Below are 22,827 nucleotides of genomic sequence, written 5' to 3' on the forward strand. Positions count from 1 at the left end.
ACTCCTCAGATACTGAAGCAATCCATGTTCAAATACAACAAGATCTGGACAATATCCAGGCTTGGGCTGACAAGTCGCAAATAACATTCGCACCACACAAATGCCAGGCAATGACCATCACCAATATGAGACACTCTATCCACCACCCTTTGACATTCAATTGTGTAACCATCACCGAATCCCCCACTGTCAACATCCTTGGGGTTACCTTTGACCAGAAATTCAACTGGATTCACCACATAAACACAGTGGCTACAAGAAAAGGTCAGAGGCTAGGAATACTATGGCGGGTAACTCGCCTTCTGACTCCCCAGAGCATATCCACCATCTACAAGGCACAAGCCAGAAATGTGATGGAATACTCCCGATTTGCCTGGATGGGTGCAGCTCCAACAACACTCAAGAAGCTTGCTACCATCCAGGACAAAGCAGCCTGCTTGATTGGCACCACATCTACATTCAATCCTTCCACCACCGACGCTCAGTAGCAGCAGTGTGTATTATCTACAAGATGCACTGTAGAAGTTCACCAAAGATCCTTAGACAGCACCTTCCAAACTTACAACCACTTCCATCTAGAAGGACAAAGGCAGCAAATAAATGGAAACACCACCACCTGGAAGTTCCCCTCCAAGCCACTCACCATCTTGACTTGGAAATATATCGCCGTTCCTTCGCAGTCACTGGGTCAAAATCCTGGAATTCCCTCCCCAGCAGCATTGTGGGTCAACCCACAGAACTTAGACTGCAGCGATTCAAGAAGGCAGCTCAGCACCACCTTCTCAAGGGAAATTAGGGATGGGCAAGAAATGCTGGCCAGCCAGCGACATCCTTGTCCCACGAATGAATAAAAAAGCTCCAATGACAGTGTCCTTCTAGCTGACTAGTAGCAGAAAAACAGCATCCTTGTCCCTTATAATCTATTAAGCAAACATTGATGAAGATTCTTAATGTGTGAACATTAGGCAAGAAGTTCAGGCTTGGCTGCAATAATTTATGATGCTACATCGCTTCCAAAACACACGGTCTAGAATCACACAAAGTAATGAAAAACTAGTGGTACCCAAAGAACCTTATTTGGTGTACATCTTCAGAAAGAGAGGAAAACTGTCAGCAGGAGGAGAGTTGAACCAGAGAAAATGAAGAAATGCTAGTTGTTTGGTTATAATAAAGTTCAGATTTGAAGGAAAGAGAACGAAAGCAACACTTTTACTTCCTTTCAAGGAACAGTGAGATGAAAGCTTAAATGTTTATTAAATGTTAATATAACCTGATATTTATCTACATTAAACAACAGCATCTTTCAAAGATGCTTAACCACTATTAAAAAGGAACTGGAAACAAGATTAACAAGGTGCCTTTTAAGGCAAATTGCATTCTATATATGCTCATAATGGCCTTATGCTCAAATTTAAACGCAATCGAGTACAGTGTGAATAAAGGGGCAATTTTAAAATAGAAGCTCGTATGTACGCTATTCAATTTTGTTTCAAGTATCTAAACATTTTATAAGCAAAATATTTTATGATTCAGTTTGGAGAGCGAAACAGCATTTTGTTGGTGTGTGGATGCTACAATCAATGAATATATTAAAAGATGCATAACATTTTATTAAATCAATCTAGTAGCCTTTCTAGACAATTGCTTGAGCAGTGTGAGAAACTGTCCATGGAAAATTTTCAAACATAATCTAAAGATTCAGGTAACAAAAAGTCTTCAGGTTTTGCAGTATTCATTGTTGTTGTGCAATTTTATTCCATTTAAAAATACAGGTAACAGATATACGAAATCCATCCTGGAACCTCATTTCTTCCGTTCAACAAACTCCAAAGCTTTAACAGTTATGTGGAATTTCTTAAACACATAGCTATGACGCTTGGTTTTAAGGACTCAATGCTGCAGTTGTATTTACTTTTAAGAAATCCTCAAAAGTAGTTTTTGTAAATCATAAAGATTTAAATTTTAAAATGACCAAGTATAATGACTACTTAGAACAGAGCAGTGTTTTGATTAGCTGTTTAATGCCACTCGAAAACCTTCACATGACTTTATTTAATTTATATTACTTTCCACCCAGCGAGTGCTTTTAAAAAATGCATAAACTACAAGCCAATGTTACTGATCCAAATCCTTATTTTAATGTCACGAGTCAAGAGCATAAACGTTGATAGAGACTTGGAAATCATGGTGTAAAAACATTGCAATTGCAAAAACCAATCTTCAAGACAATATTTCCATTTCAATAATCAGATGACAGGGAAAACAATTTCTTGTGAAGCAATAAATGCATCTGATATAATTTGAATTTTCAACACAGAAAACTGATGTTAGAATCAGGAATATAAGAATGCGATAATGAGGAGGAATTGGAGCAGATAAAAATTGATATTAACCCAAGTTACTCTCCTTCAGAATCCTTACACACCAAGTCTGAATTTAATACCAGAAACCGTTTGCAATTATCAGTTGGGGAAATTTGGAATCGTTAAAAATGTATAATCTTTCTTTATCATAGTAATTACTAACAGTTAGAAATCAGTGGTGGGACTGAAGTATAAAAAAAATTCCACATATCTGCTCAGTGCTTTAACCTATCTGGTTTTCATAATTTGAGATCCTGAATGGACCAACTGAAGTGTTAAAAAAACTAAATAAACTATGTGCAGATATGTACAACTTTGTACAGCAATAATTTTAAAAGAAAGCAAAGAAATGACAAGTGGTATCTCAGCAGCTGCGGCACCACAGCACTGGGCTCAACTAGGCGAAATCCCAGGCTTGGCTAGAAATTGCATTTGGCTTCCCAATCATCTATGTTTCCAGATTCCAGGGAGAAAGGGAAACACTTTCTCTGCATAGCTCTAGAGTGCCTCTTGGTTGAAGGGCAAAGGAACAGCAGTGGCACAATCCACCTGTTCGATTCCAAAGGCTAAAGCAGACACTGCTAGGTGTGGAAAAATAGAGTGAGAGAGAGAAATATACAGGAGGAGAAATAAATCAAAACAAAAATAAATATGACCACAGCATAGGTGCTAAAGAGTTCTACTTCGAAAACCAACCGAGCCTCAGGATCCAGACTCTGATCTAGAAAAAAGCCAAACGGATTGAATACGGACATTTGTTTAACTTTTGCTTTTCACTAACATTGACCGGACACTAACTGATAGTGAGAGCAGATACATATCCCAAGCTCTGTTGAGTTGGCCAGTTAAGAGGTATATTAAATGCACAAAATTCCATCTCTCAAGATTCTTCTCCTGTTGAGGATGCACTTTACTTCTGCTTTATATTTCCCTGGAGCCCCAATCTATTTGGGAGTGGGACAAGGATGGGGCGAAACCAAGTAGATGAGCCATTCTGTACCTATCAACCAACCTACTGCTCAAGTGATCCATTTTAACAAAGAGCACATAGAAGAGAATTGCAGTTAACAGTGCTCCCTTATATTTAATTCAACTGCTTCCATGAGTACTAACAACAATTGTTAGGAGTTAAAAAAAATTGAACAGAGATGGAGCTGGGCTAACATAATCAATCTAGTCTATAAGATTGTTATAGCTCCTAGAATTCAGCATACAAACTCTCAGGCTTCTTTGACAGGGGCACTTGCACTTAAAAGGAAACAAAAAAAGGGAAAAACAAAAAGATGCCAGTTAAACTGGCCATATTTCATTCTGAGAACATGGGACTTGACTAGGGATCAATGCGTATTCAGCAGTCAATACATCAGAATTTAAGCAATCCTCTACTACTTTGTGCTGTCTTTATTTCTCTAGATAGTTCATGAACTATGCATTGGTCCTTCACATCCATAAGAACTCCTCAGGAGGTCACTTCTCCAAACAGATCATTAGTTATCCTCTATTGTATCAGTTCTTCCAGGAGGTAGACATGGCTGGAGGGGTTCGGAGGAACTAAAGCCTGCAATGCTAGAGGTAGACTTCTTTCAACAGGTCTTTCCACGTTGTGTCTGCACACTTTGAAGTGAATTCTCTCCAGCATTCACAGTAACATTCATTTTTGAGCAACTGACCCTTGAGATCAACAGTCTAGAGTCAGGTCAATAACATCCATGTCACTCTTGCTGTTTGCTGGATTACTGAACGGATTGTTGCCAGAGTCTGTAAAATGCAAAATTGAAATGTGTCAGCTAGATGCAAAAATGTCTGTAAAAGAAAAGACAATTGTGTACAAGGGCAAATTCTTCCGAATACCAGCATTTCCAGTCTTGCGACATTTATCCCAAATTACTCAAACCCTTTAGCTACAGATTGTAAGTGGCTGGGGCCTAAGCACTGATCCTTGGAGCAGAAGGCTAAACCTGTCAATTACAAGCCAGTAAGAAGTTTAACACCACCAGGTTAAAGTCCAGTAGGTTTATTTGGTAGCAAAAGCCACACTAGCTTTCGGAGCTCCAAGCCCCTTCTTCAGGTGAGTGGGAATTCTGTTCACAAACAGGGCATATATGGCTTTTGCTACCAAATAAACCTGTTGGACTTTAACCTGGTGTTGTTAAACTTCTTACCCCAGTCCAACGCCGGCATCTCCACATCATAATTACAGGCCAGTCAGCCCAACAGTGTCAGAAAAGAGTGCAAGAAGAGAGACCTAGGGTGCTTTGTGCACAAATCTTTCAAGTAGCAGAACAGATCATGAACAAAGCAGTTAAAGTCTATGAGGTCCATGGGCTTCATAAAGGGGCATGGAGAACAAAGACAAGAAATTATAATGAACTAATCTAAAACACTAATTCATCCCCTATTGGAGTATTGTGCCAGTTTTGGGCAATACATTTTAAGAACAAAATGAAGATTTCGGAGAAAGTACAGAAAAGATGTACAAAAATGGATTGCAGTTCTGCGGATTGATTGGAGGAGCTAGGGTTGTTCTCCTTAGAGAGAAAAGGCGAAGAGGTGATTTAACAGTGGTATTTAAAATCACAAAGAGGTGCAATAAATAATGAGAAACTGTTTCCATAAGTTGAAGAGTTAATAACCAGAGGGCACAGATTTGAGGGTGACAGGCAAAGAACAGAAGAAAATTAGAGGTGACATGAGGAAAGCTTTATTTACACAGCAATTAGGATTTGGAATGCACTGGCTGATAAAAGTGGTGGGAATAGATTCAAGAGAAGACTTCAAAAGGGAATCAGGGAGAAAAATAATGTCAGGGATATGGAGAAAGAGCAGGGAAGTGGGACAAATGGGATTGCCTCTTTGAAAGCCATTGCAAACATGATGGATGGAATGGCCTCCTCCTGTATTGCACTGTTCTTTGATTTTAAGGCCTCAATTTTAATTTTAGCGTGAATCGGTTTAATATTAATCAGTCTGATACTTGCAAGGCCAAATGGGTTTGTAATTTTGTTGCTCTAACTGATCATAAACATGATCATTTCTTCACTTCCTCAACCCCAACACGCAACTCTACCATGTAAGATTCACTGCAGCTCAGAAAAATGTTATACAAGAGGGAGGAAAATCTGTCCATCTAAAAATGCAGATTTTTGTTCAATTACCTACTCAATCTACATTTAAAATTTATATCGCATCCATTGGGCCTTCTCAGAAAATACAGGGTTTTTTGGGAACACCAACTCCTATACTTGGTATCATTATGTCTCGATGTAAAGTTTAATCTTCAGCCGTGTGTCAGAGATCAGAGCCAACCAGGTGCCACCACTTACTAAGAAAGAGGAAATAAAAGTAAAAATAAATAAAATAAATAATAGCCAGGGCAGGGTGGAGGTTTGAGTGGGCTGTCACCCCAGATACTTCATGATTATACAGCTTTAAAAAATTAAGCAGAAAGGTAAAACAGGCAGAAAATTTAATGAATTATCCCAGGTGAAGCAATATTAAAACAAAAGAACATGAAAATAACTAAGCAAGTTGGTAGTGTGCCAAAATTTGGCAGATGGAGGTTAACGTGGATAAGTGTGAGGTCATGCATTTTGGTCAGAAAAATGGGAAGGCGACTTATTATCTAAATGGGGAGAGACCTTCGGGGAGCTCCGCTGCAGAGAGATCTGGGTGTCCTCTTGCATGAGTCACAGAAAACTAGCATGCAGGTACAGCCGATAAGAAAGAAAGCGAATGGAATGTTGGCATTTATAGCTAAAGGATTAGAATGTAAAGGTTGCAACTATAAGAGGCATTGGTGAGAACGTGCCTAGAGTATTGTGCAGTTTTGGTCCCCTTATTTGAGAAAAAATGTAGTGGCACTGGAGGCAGTTCAGAGGAGGTTCACTAGATTGATTCCAGAGATGGGGAGTTTGTAGTATGAAAAGAGATTGAACAGTTTAGGCCTAAACTCTCTGGAATTTAGAAGAATGAGGGGAGATCAAATTGAAGTATATAAGATGATAAAAGATACGGATAAAGTAGACATAGAGCAGATGCTTCTGCTGGTGGGGCATTCTAGAGTGAGAGGTCATAGTCTTAAGATAAGGGGTAGCAAATTTAAAACAGAGAAACTACTTCTCCCAAAGGGTTGTTAATCTGTGGAATTCACTACCCCAAAGAGCAGCGGATGCTGGGACAGTGAATAAATTTAAGGAGGAGTTAGACAGATTTTTAACTGGTAATGGGTTGAAGGGTTATGGGGAGAAGGCAGGAAAATGGGGATGAAGAGCATATCAGCCATGATCGAATGGCGGAGCAGACTCAATGGTCAAATGGCCTAATTCTGCTCTTATATCTCATCAACTTATGAACTTAATGAAAGATCTGCAACAATAACTTTAAAAATAGGGGACACGAAAAATAGGTAGTTGGAAGAGATAGAGAAGCAAACAAATACAGCAATCTAATTTTTCGACGTTATCCAAATATAGTTCAGACCAAAAAGGGACTGTGGATTGCCTAAGAGAAAGACAACAAACTGTTTCTGAAGGTTGTAATGAGCTAGGAACAGAGAGAAGCTAAATATGGAAATGGTCAGAGATAGAATGGGGAGAAAAGTGGAGAGATAATTCAGTGTGATAGAGATTGCTCTGGCAGACAGAAGGGTTCAGTAACCTTTCTTAATATATCTCTCGCAAAATCCCAAAAACGTAACCATTATTTTAGCTTTGAAAGGCATCAAAATCTACGTTTTGTGTAAGCAGCAACACGGAGCAAGTACAATATAGAATTTATAGGATCAAATGGAGAATTATTTTACCAGATGGACAGGGGAGTGTCCATGGATATTCTCTACAAGAATTTCCAGAAAGTATCTGATAAGGTCTATACTAGAAATTATTCATAAAAATGAGACTGATTGGAATTGCAGGTAACAAAGAACAGTACAGCACAGGAAACAGGCCCTTCGGCCCTCCAAGCCTGTGCCGCTCCTTGGTCCAACTAGACCAATCTTGTGACATGGATTGATAATTATTGGAGGTGATGGAGTATGGATGAAGGGAGTGTACTCTGATTGGCAGAAGGTATTGTGGTATTCCCAGGGATCCATACATGGTTTTAGTTCATGTGCAAGAACAGTAGGTTAAAAAAAAAAGACAAAACAGGGCTAGAGCACGAAAGGGAGAGTGCAAAAGGTACAGCAGGTTGGCAATTGGTTGGAAATGTTACCCTTTTTGCTCTTTAAGCTGGGCTAGTGGTTTAAATTAAGAGCTGGGGAAATATAATTATTATTTAATAAAAGGACAAGGGCAGCAGAGACCTGGGAACACCACCTGGAGGTTCCACTTCAACTCACTCATCAACCTGACTTGGAAATGTATCACCGTTCGTTCACTGTCACTGGGTTAAAATCTTGGAATTCCCTCCCTAACAGCACTGTGGTTGTACTGACATCTCAGGGATTGCAGCAGTTCAAGAAGGCAGCTCACCACCACCTCCTAATGGGCAACTAGGGATGGGCAATAAACGCTGGCTTAGCCAGCAACATCCACATCCTGGAAATGATTTTTTTTTAAAAAATCATTTAAATCAATTATTTATAAACTGGCTAAACTAATTATCTTTTAAAACTAAAAGAGTGAAGGACCACAACTAATTAAATAAATAAAACAATATTAAAAAGGATGGCAGTGCAGGTGGTGTGCAGTAACTGCAGAATGTGGGAACTAGAACATAGAACAGGCCCTTCGGCCCACGATGTTGTGCCGAGCTTTATCTGAAACCAAGATCAAGCTATCCCACTCCCCATCATCCTGGTGTGCTCCAAGTGCACTGTTATTAAATTATTTATTTTGATGAAAATGCTTCATGCAATCAGATACAACACCCTCTCTATTTTTCATGGATATCACCTTAGCCATTCTGCCCGAATATTTTTGTTAACTTCTCTGTCCCTGCCGGATTCACCTGGTGAGTTTTGTCCAAATTGCCCTAAAGCATTGACATCTCTCACACTGCTTCTGAGTTTACCCTGCCTTGAATGCACTCCCCCTCCAGCTCCCCAACACTTAATTTGGTCCCAAATAGTTTAAGTGGAACTGGTTCCCTTTTCCCCCTGTTCTGGTGCTATTGCCTCATGAATCAAAACCTGCCTCCCACACCACTCTTTCAGGCACACACTTAATCATCTGATCTGTTTACCCCCATGACAATATACATGTAGCTCAGATAGCGATCCAGAGATTAATACCTTTGAGGTCCTGCTTTTTAAATTTCAATCTTGCTTCTCAAAATCTCAGAAGGTTGATGGCAACAGATATTGGACAATGGAGCCAACAGTAGCAACTCCAGTGAGGTCACATCAGGCACTGAACTTCCCGATCTTATGGCTCACTGGCACATCAGACAGCACGTTAAAACGTTTAATTTTGACTCTCTGTATTACCAGTCATATTTTCTGATCATGTCCTTGTGAAATGGAGGTGGACACGTTCTTCAAAATGCAGCACAACTATCCAGATTTCTTGAAGTTCTAGACTATTGGAACCACTGCAATCTACAGTCAGACTACTTCAAATACTTCTAGAAGTTTGGTAGAAAGTAGTAATTCATTCCATGAGGGAGGCACTGATTACTGTGGCAGATGAGGTTATTAAATGCTTTAATTTAACTAATCAGTAGCATCTTCTACAATAAAACCGGACAGCAATGGTGTCAATCAGGCAGTTACAATATCAGACCTAGGATTCCTGTTAATGCAGTGGTTGGATTCTGGAAAAATTGATTAATTTTGTCAGATGTAGAATGGAAGGAGATTACAGTGCACAAATAGGCAGGTGCAAGGGAACAGAAGAAAGGATAGAAATGTTAAGATCAAACTCAGGAGTTATATCAAGTCACTGGAGAATAGTGAACATTTATTTTAAATCCAGGAACTAAAACACATTTTCAAGAAACATCTCCACATAAGACTTTCAGAATTAATGGAAAAAAATCAGCTAGTCAGTTAGAAAACTGCCTAGGCAATCGACAGATAATTTCATGGCCAAAGTTTATTGAGGGACACATACTCTTGGAGTTCAGCAGCATCTATTCTGGGTGTCCTATTCATACTTTATAAATAATATTAGGGAGGATATAAATAACATAAAACTAATTTACAATGTCAAATTAGCCAACCAGCCAATTGATATATCTAACATTAATTAATGGAATTTAAATAAATCTAAAATGACATGAATAGATTAATCAATGGCAGATGGGTGTGGACTTTCAAATCCACACTCTGTACCAATTACTGGGTGCCTAATAAGTACAATAGCAAAGCATTTGGGTGCAATTGTAGGTCTTCATCTGAAGTATCTGGACAATATAAAGCTATTGTCATCAGATTAATTAACAGCAAACATTTGCATTAATTCAGTGCTTTCAATGCAATAAAGCATCCCAAGGGGGTTCATAGCAATGTTAGCAAAATTTGACATCAAACCACACAAGGTGGTGACCGAAAACTTGGTTAAACTCACAACTTTAGGTTTCTTAATGGAAAAGAGAGGTAGAGAGGCCTACACATTCAGAGCTTAGGGCCCATGCAGTGGAAGTCAACATCCACTTATGGTGGAACGACTAAAAATCGGGGATGTTAAAGGTGAACACAGAGGTCTGGGAGAGTGACATGGCTGGAGAAGATTACAGAGATAGGAAAGATGAAGGCCATGGGGGCGGGAACTGAAAATAAGGATGAGAATTTTAACAGAGTGGTGTTGGATCGGGAGTCGGCAAGCACAAACACCAACCGAAGCTTCTTCCATGAATCCAAAGTGGTAATCCATTTTTATCTAATTATCCTAATATATGACAGTTTATCAGTGAATTCGAAAAGGAGATTAAAATTAGGAAGATTATCAAGGAGCAACAAAATGGTTTTATTTTAGGCATTTGGATTTAAATTAAAGAAACAATAAAATTTCCTGTTACAATGTCAAGTAGAATTGAATTCAAATGCCCTCAACCCAATTCCCCTTGGTCACCAACTTGCCTTGGTCACCACAGCACAGCTGCTCTGGGAAACAGGGGTTAAGGGTGCTTTGAAGTTGAGACTAAGCTACGTTGGGCATAGCGGGAGATTATTCGGCATTCAGCATGCTCAATGCAGTAAAGGTTAGACATGCACACTGGGTGTCATACGAGCTCCCCTTTCCTTCCCCCAGAGACAATTAGAAAATGAATTTTTCAAATGTACTTATAATTGGACATTTACAGATGAGCACAAACTATATCATCAATAATCGTGTAGGGCACTGAAGTCAAAGAAACTGACCTTTTAATTCCACTACTGAGAATTTAGGACCAGAGTTCTTCTGAGGCTGTTTCTCTGGTTTTATTGGTGTCCAGCTGCCATCATCCTTAAACTGAACCTCCGTGGCATCTTCACACTCCTTCAAAATATCTAAAAACAGCCTAAGAAAAAAAAACTTGTGTTTATTCCTCATCTGTTCATTTGTTGTTGGTTGTCACTACCAGGTTAATTGAGCTTTGAAAAGTTTTGCAGATTTTTTTACAGTGATATGGAAACAGGCAAGGTACATGCACAATCTGCAGATTTCACCCATGTAACGATGCTCCCACATTCAGGACTTTGGTCAGAGGTAAAACGAAGACACAAAGTCATTGGTTTGCATTAGAGATAATTCTACATGATGGGCAAGTCAACAGAAATTAACATGCCAGGGATTCCTGCATGAGATTTCTACACTCACTACTAAAATCTGCAAATCAAAAGTTTCAAAAATTCTGCTTCAAACAAATTGTTTGATCCTGCACCATGTACTCCAATTGTCTCTCCTTCAGCAACATTACCAAATTATATAACACTATTTTGGCTTCTACCTCAAAATCAACAGTTTGATGAGTTACAGAAACCAGATGAAAGTCATTACAATAAAACATTCACATCATAGGGCACATTATCCATTTGAGACTTCTCTAAATCTAAGAAACATGAATATCAATAACATCGTGAGCTAAGATTCAAAACTGGCTGGAAGGCTGTCAATAAAAAATAATTGTAGGTGGACTTGGATCTGTTTTGAGACAGACTGCCTGTTGGGTCTAGTAGGGGTCGATGATGGGACTGCTGTTCTTGATTTATAATTCCAATATAGCAGTTGGGGTCAGGGCGTACAAATTTGCAGATGACAAAGACTGGTGCGAGTGTCAAGACAATGGTGGACTTCTGTATGTTTTGCAAATCTCAAAGTGTTTGGGGATTGGCAAATTATGTTTAACTTACAAAAGATTAGTGATATGCATGTGGACAGAGAGAATAATGAGCATACAAACACCCATCAGGTAAAAGCACTAAAATCAGTGAGTTGAGAGAGAATGCAAGAGCACAACAAACAGAGATTTGGATATACTAGTGCACAGATTTATTTTTATTCATTCTTGACATGTGGGCATCATTTGTAAGGCCAGCATTTATTACCCAACCCTAATTGCCCTCAAGAAGGTAGTGGTAAGAGACCTTCTTGAAACCACTGAAATCCACAGGGTGAATGTATATGCACAGTGCTTAAAGGAAGTTTAAGATTTCTGACCCAGTGACATTGAAGAAAGGGTGATATATTTCCAAGTAAGAAGTCTCACAACACCAGGTTAAAGTCCAACAGGTTTATTTGGTAGCAAATACCATCAGCTTTCGGAGCGCTGCTCCTTCGTCAGATGGAGTGGAAATGTGCTCTCAAACAGTGCACAGAGACACAAAATCAAGTTACAGAATACGGATTAGAATGCGAATCCCTACAACCAGCCAGGTCTTAAAGGTACAGACAATGTGGGTGGAGGGAGCATTAAACACAAGTTAAAGAGATGTGTATTGTCTCCAGACAGAACAGCCTGCAAGTCCAGGAGGCAAGCTGTGGGAGTTACTGATAATGTGACATAAATCCAACATCCCGGTTTAGGCCGTCCTCATGTGTGCGGAACTTGGTTATCAGTTTCTGCTCAGCGACTCTGCGCTGTTGTGTCTCGTGAAGGCTGCCTGTCTCGTGAAGGCTGCCTTGGAGAACGCTTAAGATCCGAGGCTGAATGTCCGTGACTGCTGAAGTGCTCCCCCATAGGAAGAGAACAGTCTTGCCTGGTGATTGTCGAGCGGTGTTCACTCATCTGTTGTCGTAGCGTCTGCATGGTTTCCCCAATGTACCATGCCTCGGGACTCCTGTTGTGTCCCGAGGCATGGTACATTGGGAAAACCATGCAGACGCTACGTCAACGGATGAATGAACACCGCTCGACAATCACCAGGCAAGACGGTTCTCTTCCTGTTGGGGAGCACTTCAGCAGTCACGGACATTCAGCCTTGGATCTTCAGGTAAGCGTTCTCCAAGGCGGCCTTCACGACACACGACAGCGCAGAGTCGCTGAGCAGAAACTGATAGCCAAGTTCCGCACCCACGAGGACGGCCTAAACCGGGATGTTGGATTTATGTCCCATTATCAGTAACCCCCACAGCTTGCCTCCTGGGCTTGCAGAATCTCACTAGCTGTTCTGTCTGGAGACAATACACATCTCTTTAACCTGTGTTTAATGCTCCCTCCACCCACATTGTCTGTACCTTCAAGGCCTGGCTAGCTGTAGGGATTCGCATTCTAATTAGTATTCTGTAACTTGATTTTGTGTCTCTGTGCACTGTTTGAAAGCACATTTCCACTCCATCTGACGAAGGAGCAGCGCTCCGAAAGCTTATGGTATTTGCTACCAAATAAACCTGTTGGACTTTAACCTGGTGTTGTGAGACTTCTTACCGTGTTCACCCCAGTCCAATGCCGGCATCTCCACATCATGATATATTTCCAAGTCAGGATTGTGTGCAACTTGGAGGGGAACTTGCTGATGGTGGTGTTCCCATATACTTGCTGTCCTTGTTCTTATGGGTATTAGAGACTGTGTGGATGGAGGGGGTCACCTGGTGAGTTGTTGCAGTGCACCTTGTAAACAGTACAAACATACAAACAAGGAGCAGGAGGACGCCATTCGGCTTCTTGAGCCTGATCTGCCATGTATTAAAATCATGGCTGATCTGATAGTAACCTCATATCTGCATCCTGTCTACCCCTGATAATCTATCACTCCTTTGCTTGCCAAGAATCTATTCACCTCTGCCTTAAAAATCAAAGATGCTTATTCCACCAAGTTTCAGGAAGAGAGCTCCAAAGATTCACAACCCTCAAGAGAAATTTCACCTCATCTCCATTTTAAACACTGAACCCAAGTTTTAGATTCTTCCACAACAGGAGACATCCTCTCCACATTCACCCTGTCTATATGTTTCAATCAGTTTGCCCCTTACTCTTCCAAACTCCAGTGGACACAAGCCTTGTCTGCCCAACCTTTCCTCATAAGGTAACTTAGAAACCCTACGGCACAGAAAGAGGCCATTCGGCCCATCGAGTCTGCACTGACCACAATCCCACCCAGGCCCTACCCCCAAATCCCTACATATTTACCCACTAATCCCTCTAACCTACGCATCCCAGGACACTAAGGGCATTTTTGGCATGGCCAATCAACCTAACCCGCACATCTTTGGACTGTGGGAGGAAACCGGAGCACCCGGAGGAAACCCACGCAGACACGAGGAGAATGTGCAAACTCCACACAGACAGTGACCCAAGCCGGGAATCGAACCCAGGTCCCTGGAGCTGTGAAGCAGCAGTGCTAACCACTGTGCTACCGAGCCACCCTACCCATAATACCCATTCCAGGTATTAATCTGGTAAACTTTCTCTGAACTACTTCTAACACATTTACATCCTTCCTTAAATAAGGTGACCAATACAGTACACAGTACTCTAAACATGGTCTGACCAATGCCCTGTAAAATGAAGCATAATGTCCCTATTTTTGTATTCAATTCCTGGGAAATCTCTCCATAACAACACTGTGGGAATATCTTTACCACACAGATTACAGAGGTTCCAAGCACAACTGGGGGATGGGCAATAAATGCTGACCATATCCACATCAGTAGAATAGGTAAATAAATAAAAAATCTGCCTCTCAAAGATACTGGCTGGAATTCTCCGGTCTCGCACACCTAGTTACCGCTGCCAGTGAGAACGGAGAATTTGGTGCTCAGCCAAATCTCTGATCACAGCAGCAGGACCGAATAATTCCAGCTGCGGGCAAGGTTGGCGAATTCCAGCGACTTCCTTCAGTTATTTTCAAACAAAGATCATCAAAAGATTTGTAGATGATTTACAATAATTCTATTACTCTAGAAGATTGATGACACAGAGGAGGATTTACAAAACCAGATGCTTAATACATAACTGCTTATGAAACCAGCAATAATTTCACCAAATTGACTAATCAAAAGACGAAGAAATCATGGGGGAGTGTGGTCAGACTTTTGTCTTCATTCAAAGATCAATGATACTTTTGAATTAATCCACATTTCTTACTTCAAAAACATTTGAGAATATCTAACTGGCCCAAAGGGTACTGGATGCCTGAGTGCATCAAATATTGGAAAATTGGCACATCACAGAGCATGCCCATAAAGGAACTTGTCTGACCTGTCCATAACTAACCAATCTCTCCTTTTTGTTTCCAGCATTCCTCCACGGGGAGATCAATGAATTAGCTTATGATAAATAGAAAGTTGTACTCAGAAGCCTCACTACAACTGATCCAAACCTTCGCCAACTGAACCTCACTTCCCAGCCTTCTCTATTTTGCACTTTCCACTGGATCAAGATGGATTAGAGATGCTTTGCCCAACTGTCTGCTGACATGAAGCTGATCAGGCAAGTAGTATAGACTGTTTGGACAATGAGAAGATGCACATACACTATTAATATTGTTGTTGGGTGGAAATGTGGGCAGTACTTGGTTTGATCATTCCATTTGACTGTGGGGACAAATATCTTGTAAATCCATAGTCTCACTGAAAACATCATTGTAAATAAAACTTAAAGTACGTGGAATAATACTCACTGGTCTACAAATAGCAGTTCATAAGGAGCTGGATTGTCACATACAGGACACATCCATGTAGGCTTCTTCTCATTCATCTGAATATAAAGCGCTGCATCAAAACACTGTAAATGCCCACAGGTAATACTGCGACAGGGAACGGAAAGCCGTATCTTGCCAAGCTTTTGAGTAACAACATTGGAGAGGTAGATTAGAAATATTTTATAAAATATACACTAATGAATTCTACTAAATGCATTTTTGAAACTGTGAACAACAAATTGCAATTATGATTCAAAGTTTGTGGGTTTCAACTGAAACTTTAATTAATGTCAATTGACATGAATATTAGATGGCACAACTCATCCACCTTACGGCATTTGGCTCGATAGGCCAAATGGCCTCCTTCTGTGCTGTAGGGATTCAATGATTTTATAATGGCATCAAGGGAGTGCGACTCAAGTCAGAATGGATTTTTAAAAAGATATTTTTGGGGAATATTGTGTTATTGTCTGCACAGAGGCTGTGGGTGTGTAAATGATTCAACTAATCTGGGGAAAGGTTAACGGGGACCATTTGTCTGGAAGAGTTGAAGGATGAAAGGAGCAAGGATGCTAAATGCATACATTTGTAATGAAGCTATGGTCAAGTAGTTTTAAGGAAATAAGTAAACCCAAGTTTCGTTCCAGATTCGGTTTGCTCAGCAATTAACATCTGCTCTTGTCATAACACTCAAGAACAAAGAAAATTACAGCACAGGAACAGGCCCTTCAGCCCTCCAAGCCTGCACCGACCATGCTGCCCGACTTAACTAAAACTCCCTACCCTTCCAGGGACCATATCCCTCTATGCCCATCCTATTCATGTATTTGTCAAGACACCTCGTAAAAGTCACTATCGTATCCGCTTCCACTACCTCCCCTGGCAACGAGTTCCAGGCACCCACTGCTCTCTGTATAAAAAAAGTGAGACCATTGACCTGAAGAACATTGTGCTCATCAATTTACTTTGGGTTATTGTGCTAATTCTCTTGGAAACCTGCATTTTGATAATGTCAATATTTTCAATTGCAAAATAATGAATGGGTTTGACTGGGGTGGCACTGGTGCATCACAGCACCAGGGACCTAGGTTCAATTCCGGCCTCGGGTCACAGTTTGTGTGGAGTTTGCATGTTCTCCGTGTGTCTGCATGGGTTTCCTCCAGATGCTCCGGTTTCCTCCCACAGATGTGCAGGTTAGGTGGATTGGTCATGATAAATTGCTCCTTAGTATCAGGGGGACTAGCAGGGTAAATATGTGGGGTTATGGGGATAGGGTCTGGGTGGGATTGTGGTCAGTGCAGACTTGATGGGCTGAATGGCCTCCTCCTGCACTGTACGGATTCTACGATTCTATGATGGAATAGATAAAGAGAAACTATTTTCATCGATGAGGGTTGGTAACTAGAGGCCACAGATTTAGAATAATTGGCAAAAAAGGGTGGATCTTAGGATGATCTAGGTGGAAGCAGATTCAGTAGTTCCAACAGGAATTGGATGTCTACAAAAATTTAAAAATGCAGGGCAGAAGGAAGAGAGTATGCCAGTGGGGCTAATTGGTGGCACTTTCAGAATTGGCAAAGGGACAATCATCATTGTTTTAATTCTACAATAAACATCTAGTAACAGTGTGTAACAAAAGGATATAGTTATTCATTTACAAATATTGCTGCATAAATATATTTCCATATTATATTGTATGTTTTTACACTCTGAGCTCCATCACTGAAGAACTCGAGAATACTCATATCACAGTGTGCACTGAAAATTAGCTCTGTACATTCAGAAACCAAGAGGCTTATTCTGAAAAGTGCTATGAAAGAAAATGCTTATCCAATAGAATTCACAAAATGTCTGCAGCATGCATTTCTAGTTTACTGCAGCATCTGTGTAATTAAAAGCAAAGCAGAAAAACCAACTCGGAACCATTTACAATTAATCAAATCTTGCAAATGTTCATTTAAACATTTAATACAGGATTCTGGCATTTTAGATTTCTAATTGCTCGACGATGCAAGAGATTACACTGTTCATAATCACCTCTGAAGAATGTTGATCTTTGCTTTCGTCAATACTTATAAAATGTTAAACATTGCTTATGGAACTAAACTGGACAATATGAGAAACATCATAAACAAGATAAAAGTAAAGGCACATACGACACTTGCTTTTAAGACAGTTTTAAGTTGTATATCTTGTACTTTCATTTTAAATTATGAGTTTTTCTCCATACAAGATGCTAATTGCAGGGAAGAGTGGCTGAGGGACTGGTGCAGGGATTCAGGTTCCAGGACCATTGGGACCTCTTTAGGGGCAGGTGTGACCTGTATACAAAAAACTGGTGGCACTTGAATCCCAGAGGGACCAATATCCTGGCGGGAAGGTTGGCTAAGGTTACTGGGGAGAGTTTAAACTAGATAGGTTGGGGGGAGGGGATCGAGACGAGGTGACTGAGAGCGAGGAAGTTAGCTCGCAAACAGAGAAGGGTTATAGACAGTGCAAGAGGGATGGTGGATGGGGGATAGAGAAGGAGAGAGGTCAGACCAAAGGATTGAGATGTGTTTACTTTAATGCCAGGAGTATGGTGAATAAAGGGGATGTGCTCAGAGCGTGGATCGATGCCTGGAAGTGTGATGTGGTGGCCATTACAGAGACTTGGATGTCTCCGGGACAGGACTGGATACACCAGGTGCCGGGATTCAGATGTTTCAGGAAGGACAGGGAGGAAGGCAAGAGAGGGGGTGGAGTGGCACTGCTGATCAGGGATAGTGTCACAGCTGTAGAGAAGGTGTATGCTGTGGAGGGATTGTCTACAGAGTCTCTGTGGGTGGAAGTTCGGAGTGGGAAGGGGTCGATCACTTTGCTGGAAGTTTTCTATAGGCCGCCCAACAGTAACAGGGAGGTGGAAGAGCAGATAGGGAAACAGATCCTGGAGAGTTGCAATAATAGCAGAGTTGTTGTGATGGGAGACTTGAATTTCCCAAACATAGGTTGGAATATCTCTAGGGTAAGGGGATTGGATGGGGAGGAGTTCGTTTTGTGTGTTCAGGAGGGTTTCCTGACACAGCATGTGGACAAGCCTACAAGAGGAGAGGCTGTACTTGATCTGATACTGACCAATGAACCTGGACAGGTGTCAGATCTCTCAGTGGGAGAGCATCTTAGGGATAGCGATCATAACTCTATCTCCTTTATGCTTGCATTGGAAAAAGAGAAGATCAGGCAAGCTAGGAAAGCGTTTATATGGAGTATGGGGAAATATGAAGACATAAGGCAGCAAATTAGAGGAGTAAATTGGAAGGAGGTATTCTCGGGGAAATGTACTGAAGAGAGGTGGCAGTTTTTCAAGGAATGTCTGTCTAGAGTTCTACAGGACAACATTCCGAGCAGACAGGGAGGAGTTGGTAGGTTAAAGGAACCGTGGTGCACGAAAGCTGTGCGGGACTTAGTCGGGAAGAAAAGGAAAGCATACAAAAGGTTCGGAGAGCTTGGCGAAGATAGGGATCTCGATGAGTATACGGCTTGTAGAAAGGGACTAAAGAAGGAAATTAGGAGAGCCAGAAGGGGTCACGAGAAGGCCTTGGCAGGTAGGATTAAGGAAAACCCTAAGACCTTCTATAAATATGTGAAGAGTAAAAGGATGAGACATGAAGGAATAGGGCCTATAAAAGGTGAAGGCGGGAAAATCTGTACGGAACCAGTAGAATGGCAGAAGTGCTTATGAGTATTTTGCCTCGGTTTTCACAGAGGAGAAGGACCTGGGTGGATGCACTGCGGGCTTGCGGTGGACTGAAAAGATTGAGTATGTGGACTTTAACAAAGAGGTTGTGCTGGAATCTTTGAATGGCATCAAGATAGATAAGTCGCTGGGTCCAGATGGGATGTACCCCAGGTTACTGTGGGAGGCGAGGGAAGAGATTGCAGAGCCTTTGGCGATGATCTTTGCGTCGTCGATGGAGACGGGAGGTGCCGGAGGATTGCGGATGTGGTTCCTATTTTCAAGAAGGGGAATAAGGATAGCCCAGGAAATTACCGACTGGTGAGTCTAACCTCAGTGGTTGGTAAGCTGATAGAGAAGATCCTGAGGGACAAGATTTATGAGCATTTAGAGAGGTTTAGTATGCTCAAGAATACTCAGTATGGCTTTGTCAAAGGCAGAACGTGCCTTACGAGCCTGGTGGAGTTCTTCGAAAATGTGACTAAACACATTGACGAAGGGAAAGCAGTAGATGTGGTTTATATGGATTTTAGCAAGGTGTTCGATAAGGTCCCCCATGCAAGGCTTCTAGAAAATGTGAGAGGGCATAGGATCCAAGGGGCTGCTGCCCTGTGGATCTAAACTGGCTTGCCCAAAGGAGGCAGAGAGTGGGTATAAATAGGTCTTTTTCTAAATGGAGGTCGGTCACCAGTGGTGTGCCCCAGGAATCTGTTCTGGGACCCTTGCTGTTTGTCATTTTCATAAATGACCTGGATGAGGAAGTGGAGGGATGGGTTGGTGAGTTTGCCGATGACACGAAGGTTGGTGGGGTTATGGATAATCTGGAGGGAAGTCAGAAGTTACAGAGGGACATAGATAGGATGCAAGACTGGACGGAGAAGTGGCAGATGGACTTCAACCCAGATAAATGCGTAGTGGTCCATTTTGGCAGGTCAAATGGGATGAAGGAATACAATATAAAGGGAAAGACTCTTAGTACTGTAGAGGATCGGAAGGACCTTGGGGTCCGGGTCCATAGGACTCTAAAATCGGCCCCGTAGGTGGAGGAGGTGGTTAAGAAGGCGTATGGTGTGCTGGCCTTTATCAATCGAGGGATTGAGTTTAGGAGTCCGGGGATAATGATGCAGCTATATAAGACCCTCGTCAGACCCCACTTGGAGTACTGTGCTCAGTCCTGGTTGCCTCATTACAGGAAGGATGTGGAAAAGATTGAAAGGGTGCAGAGGAGATTTACAAGGATGTTGCCTGGATTGAGTGGCAAGCCTTATGAGGATAGGCTGAGGGAGCTCGGTCTTTTCTCCTTGGAGAGACGTAGGATGAGAGGAGACCTAATAGAGGTATATAAGATGTTGAGAGGCATAGATCGGGTGGACTCTCAGAGGCTTTTTCCCAGGGCGGAAATGGCTGCTACGAGAAGACACAGGTTTAAGGGGTAGGTACAGGGGAAATGTTAGGGGGAAGTTTTTCACACAGAGGGTGGTGGGCGAGTGGAATCAGCTGCCGTCAGTGATGGTGGAGGCAAACTCAATAGGGTCTTTTAAGAGACTCCTGGATGAGTACATGGGATTTAATAGGATGGAGGGTTATAGGTAGGCCTAAAAGGTAGGGATATGTTCAGCACAACTTGTGGGGCCAAAGGGCCTGTTTTGTGCTGTAGTTTTTCTATGTTTCTAAGAACAGAACAGCAAGTTTCTATCCAATATTTTCAATCTTCGTGGGGATGTCTCGAGCTTCCACCCAGTATTGTTCATTCCAACATTAATATTCCTTTGCCATCTCATGTGATCTCACTAGTCCACTCTTATCAATCACAGGTAAGTACATCTTTGATCATCTCCTTGCATCACTTCCTGCCCACATTCTTCCCCTTCCACATCTCAATCCTACCTCCTTCAATAGGGGGGGAATCCTGGCAGGGGAAGAGATGGTGGGACTATCCCCCAATTCACTTGCAATTGCACTTTCAGAATCCCAACCGTCCTGTCTTTGGTTTTTCAGGTTCCACATTTCTATGGTTACTGATTTGCTCAACCGCAATCTCACTTCCACGTTTGATGCTCAAATCCCCAACAAAAAATATTGCACTCCCTCTCTGGTCATTCCATCCACGTGGCCCTCATCTCTATTCCCTCAAGCTCAAGGAAGGAAGATTTGATTGTATAGTGCCTGAGCCACTTACTGCCAAATCTGGTTACCCACTCTTCCGAGAACATCTAGATTGCCGAGATAACCCCCAACTTGTTTTCCCTACTACATACCATGTTTTTAAACCGCTTTCCCCCACCTCCTCCACCCTCACCTCCAGAAATAAGTATGAAAAGCTCAGGGATTTATCTTTCTCGAAGATTAAGACCATCTAATCAGCTGCCTCTGCAGTTTACCTCTCTCCCATTAATCCAGAGTCAACATTCCCCAAAAGATCTCCTTGTCATAGCAATGAACTAGCATCTTTTTCTAGTTTCTCTCCCAACTCCCCAAGCTCATTATGTCCACAAGGCCCATTTCCAATCCTATTCCCATTAACCTGCTGACCATCCATTTTCCCCTCCTGGCCACTATCTTAGTTGATATTGCAAACAGATGTGGCCCCCTTTTCCTTGTGTCAGCTGCCATCAACCCTCCCTTCAAAAAACCAACTCTTAACCCCATCATCCCTGCAAACCGCCATCTCAAGTTAAACCTCCCTTTTGTCTCCAAATGCCCTTGAATGTGTTGTGGCCTCCTAAATTCAAGCTCATCAACTCCATCCTACCAATCAGGATTCCCTGATCTCCACCATGATGCAGAAATAACTCTTATCCAAGTCACAAATAGCATCTTGTTTGACTTTGGCAATGGTATATTATCCTTCCTCATCCTTCTTTATCTGTCTGGTGTTTTTGACACTAGTGACAACACACCCGCCAATGTGGCTCAGTGAAGTAGCACTACACCCATCTGGTTCCATTCTTACATATTTAATTGTAGCCAGAATATGACTTGCAAGCTTCTCTTCCAATCCCTGTACCACGACTTCGGACAACCCAAAGAATCTACCTTTGGAACCTTTTTAGTTTTCATCTACAGGTTGCACCTCAACAAATTCATCCAAAAGCATTGTTAGTTTTTACAGGTATGTTGATAACCTCCAGATCCACCTCAACACTTCTCTCAACTCCTCCCATTGCTAAATATGATTGCTCATCCAAAATTCATAATGGATAAGGAGAAATTTTGTCAAATTAAATAATGGAAAAAGCTGAGCCATTGTTGTCAATCCCTGCTCCAAATTGTTTCCCAGCTACTGCCCTTCCCTCTCCCTGGAGGGAACTAAACCAAGCTTCTTTTTATTCTTTCACAGGATGTGGGTATCACTGGCCAGGCCAACATTTATTACCCATCCATAATTAATTTTGAAATTATTAAAACCAAAGGCCCTTCTTTCTTTACAAAGTATCGATAAACAAAATAGTGAAATTAAATCTTTGCAAAAAGCAGCAACACATCCGCAATTACTTTTTAAAAACCACTTATGCTTAATGATATTTTCTCCTTCCGTGCTTAATATTAGGCGAACGAGATCTACTGTTCTTTTACTAGTTTTGAGAAAATATTCTGCAATATTTGTATAAGAATACTTACACTACACATAAGAGAAACGCGGAGGCCTGTGGTGGTAACATCGTTGTCAGGTTCCAGTCGAAGCTTTCTTCGAACTTTAACGTAAAAAGGGTAACTTCTATTACCAAAATTTAACAACAGAAACA

The 22,827-nt window shown here is 41.5% G+C and overlaps 1 protein-coding gene across 3 annotated transcripts in view; it reads right to left on the reverse strand.

Annotated features, from left to right (window-relative positions):
- Positions 1-1,725: 1,725 nt before the first annotated feature.
- Positions 1,726-22,827, reverse strand: part of LOC144479481 (E3 SUMO-protein ligase PIAS4-like) — an 82,806-nt gene continuing 61,704 nt past the window's right edge. For 2 of the 3 annotated variants that reach the window (XM_078198194.1, XM_078198196.1), the window contains 4 exons: positions 22,703-22,776; positions 15,346-15,506; positions 10,666-10,805; positions 1,726-4,121 (listed from right to left, as the gene is read on the reverse strand). In XM_078198194.1, coding sequence (XP_078054320.1) covers positions 4,042-4,121; positions 10,666-10,805; positions 15,346-15,506; positions 22,703-22,776 — 455 coding nt within the window. In that variant the 3' untranslated portion in view covers positions 1,726-4,041. Of the gene's footprint in view, positions 4,122-5,523; positions 5,686-10,665; positions 10,806-15,345; positions 15,507-22,702; positions 22,777-22,827 lie in introns of those variants that run through there. The other variant, XM_078198195.1, reaches the window with a different exon arrangement.

The sequence above is a fragment of the Mustelus asterias genome, chromosome 26 (assembly GCF_964213995.1).
Source record: "Mustelus asterias chromosome 26, sMusAst1.hap1.1, whole genome shotgun sequence".
Taxonomy (NCBI): Eukaryota; Metazoa; Chordata; class Chondrichthyes; order Carcharhiniformes; family Triakidae; genus Mustelus; species Mustelus asterias.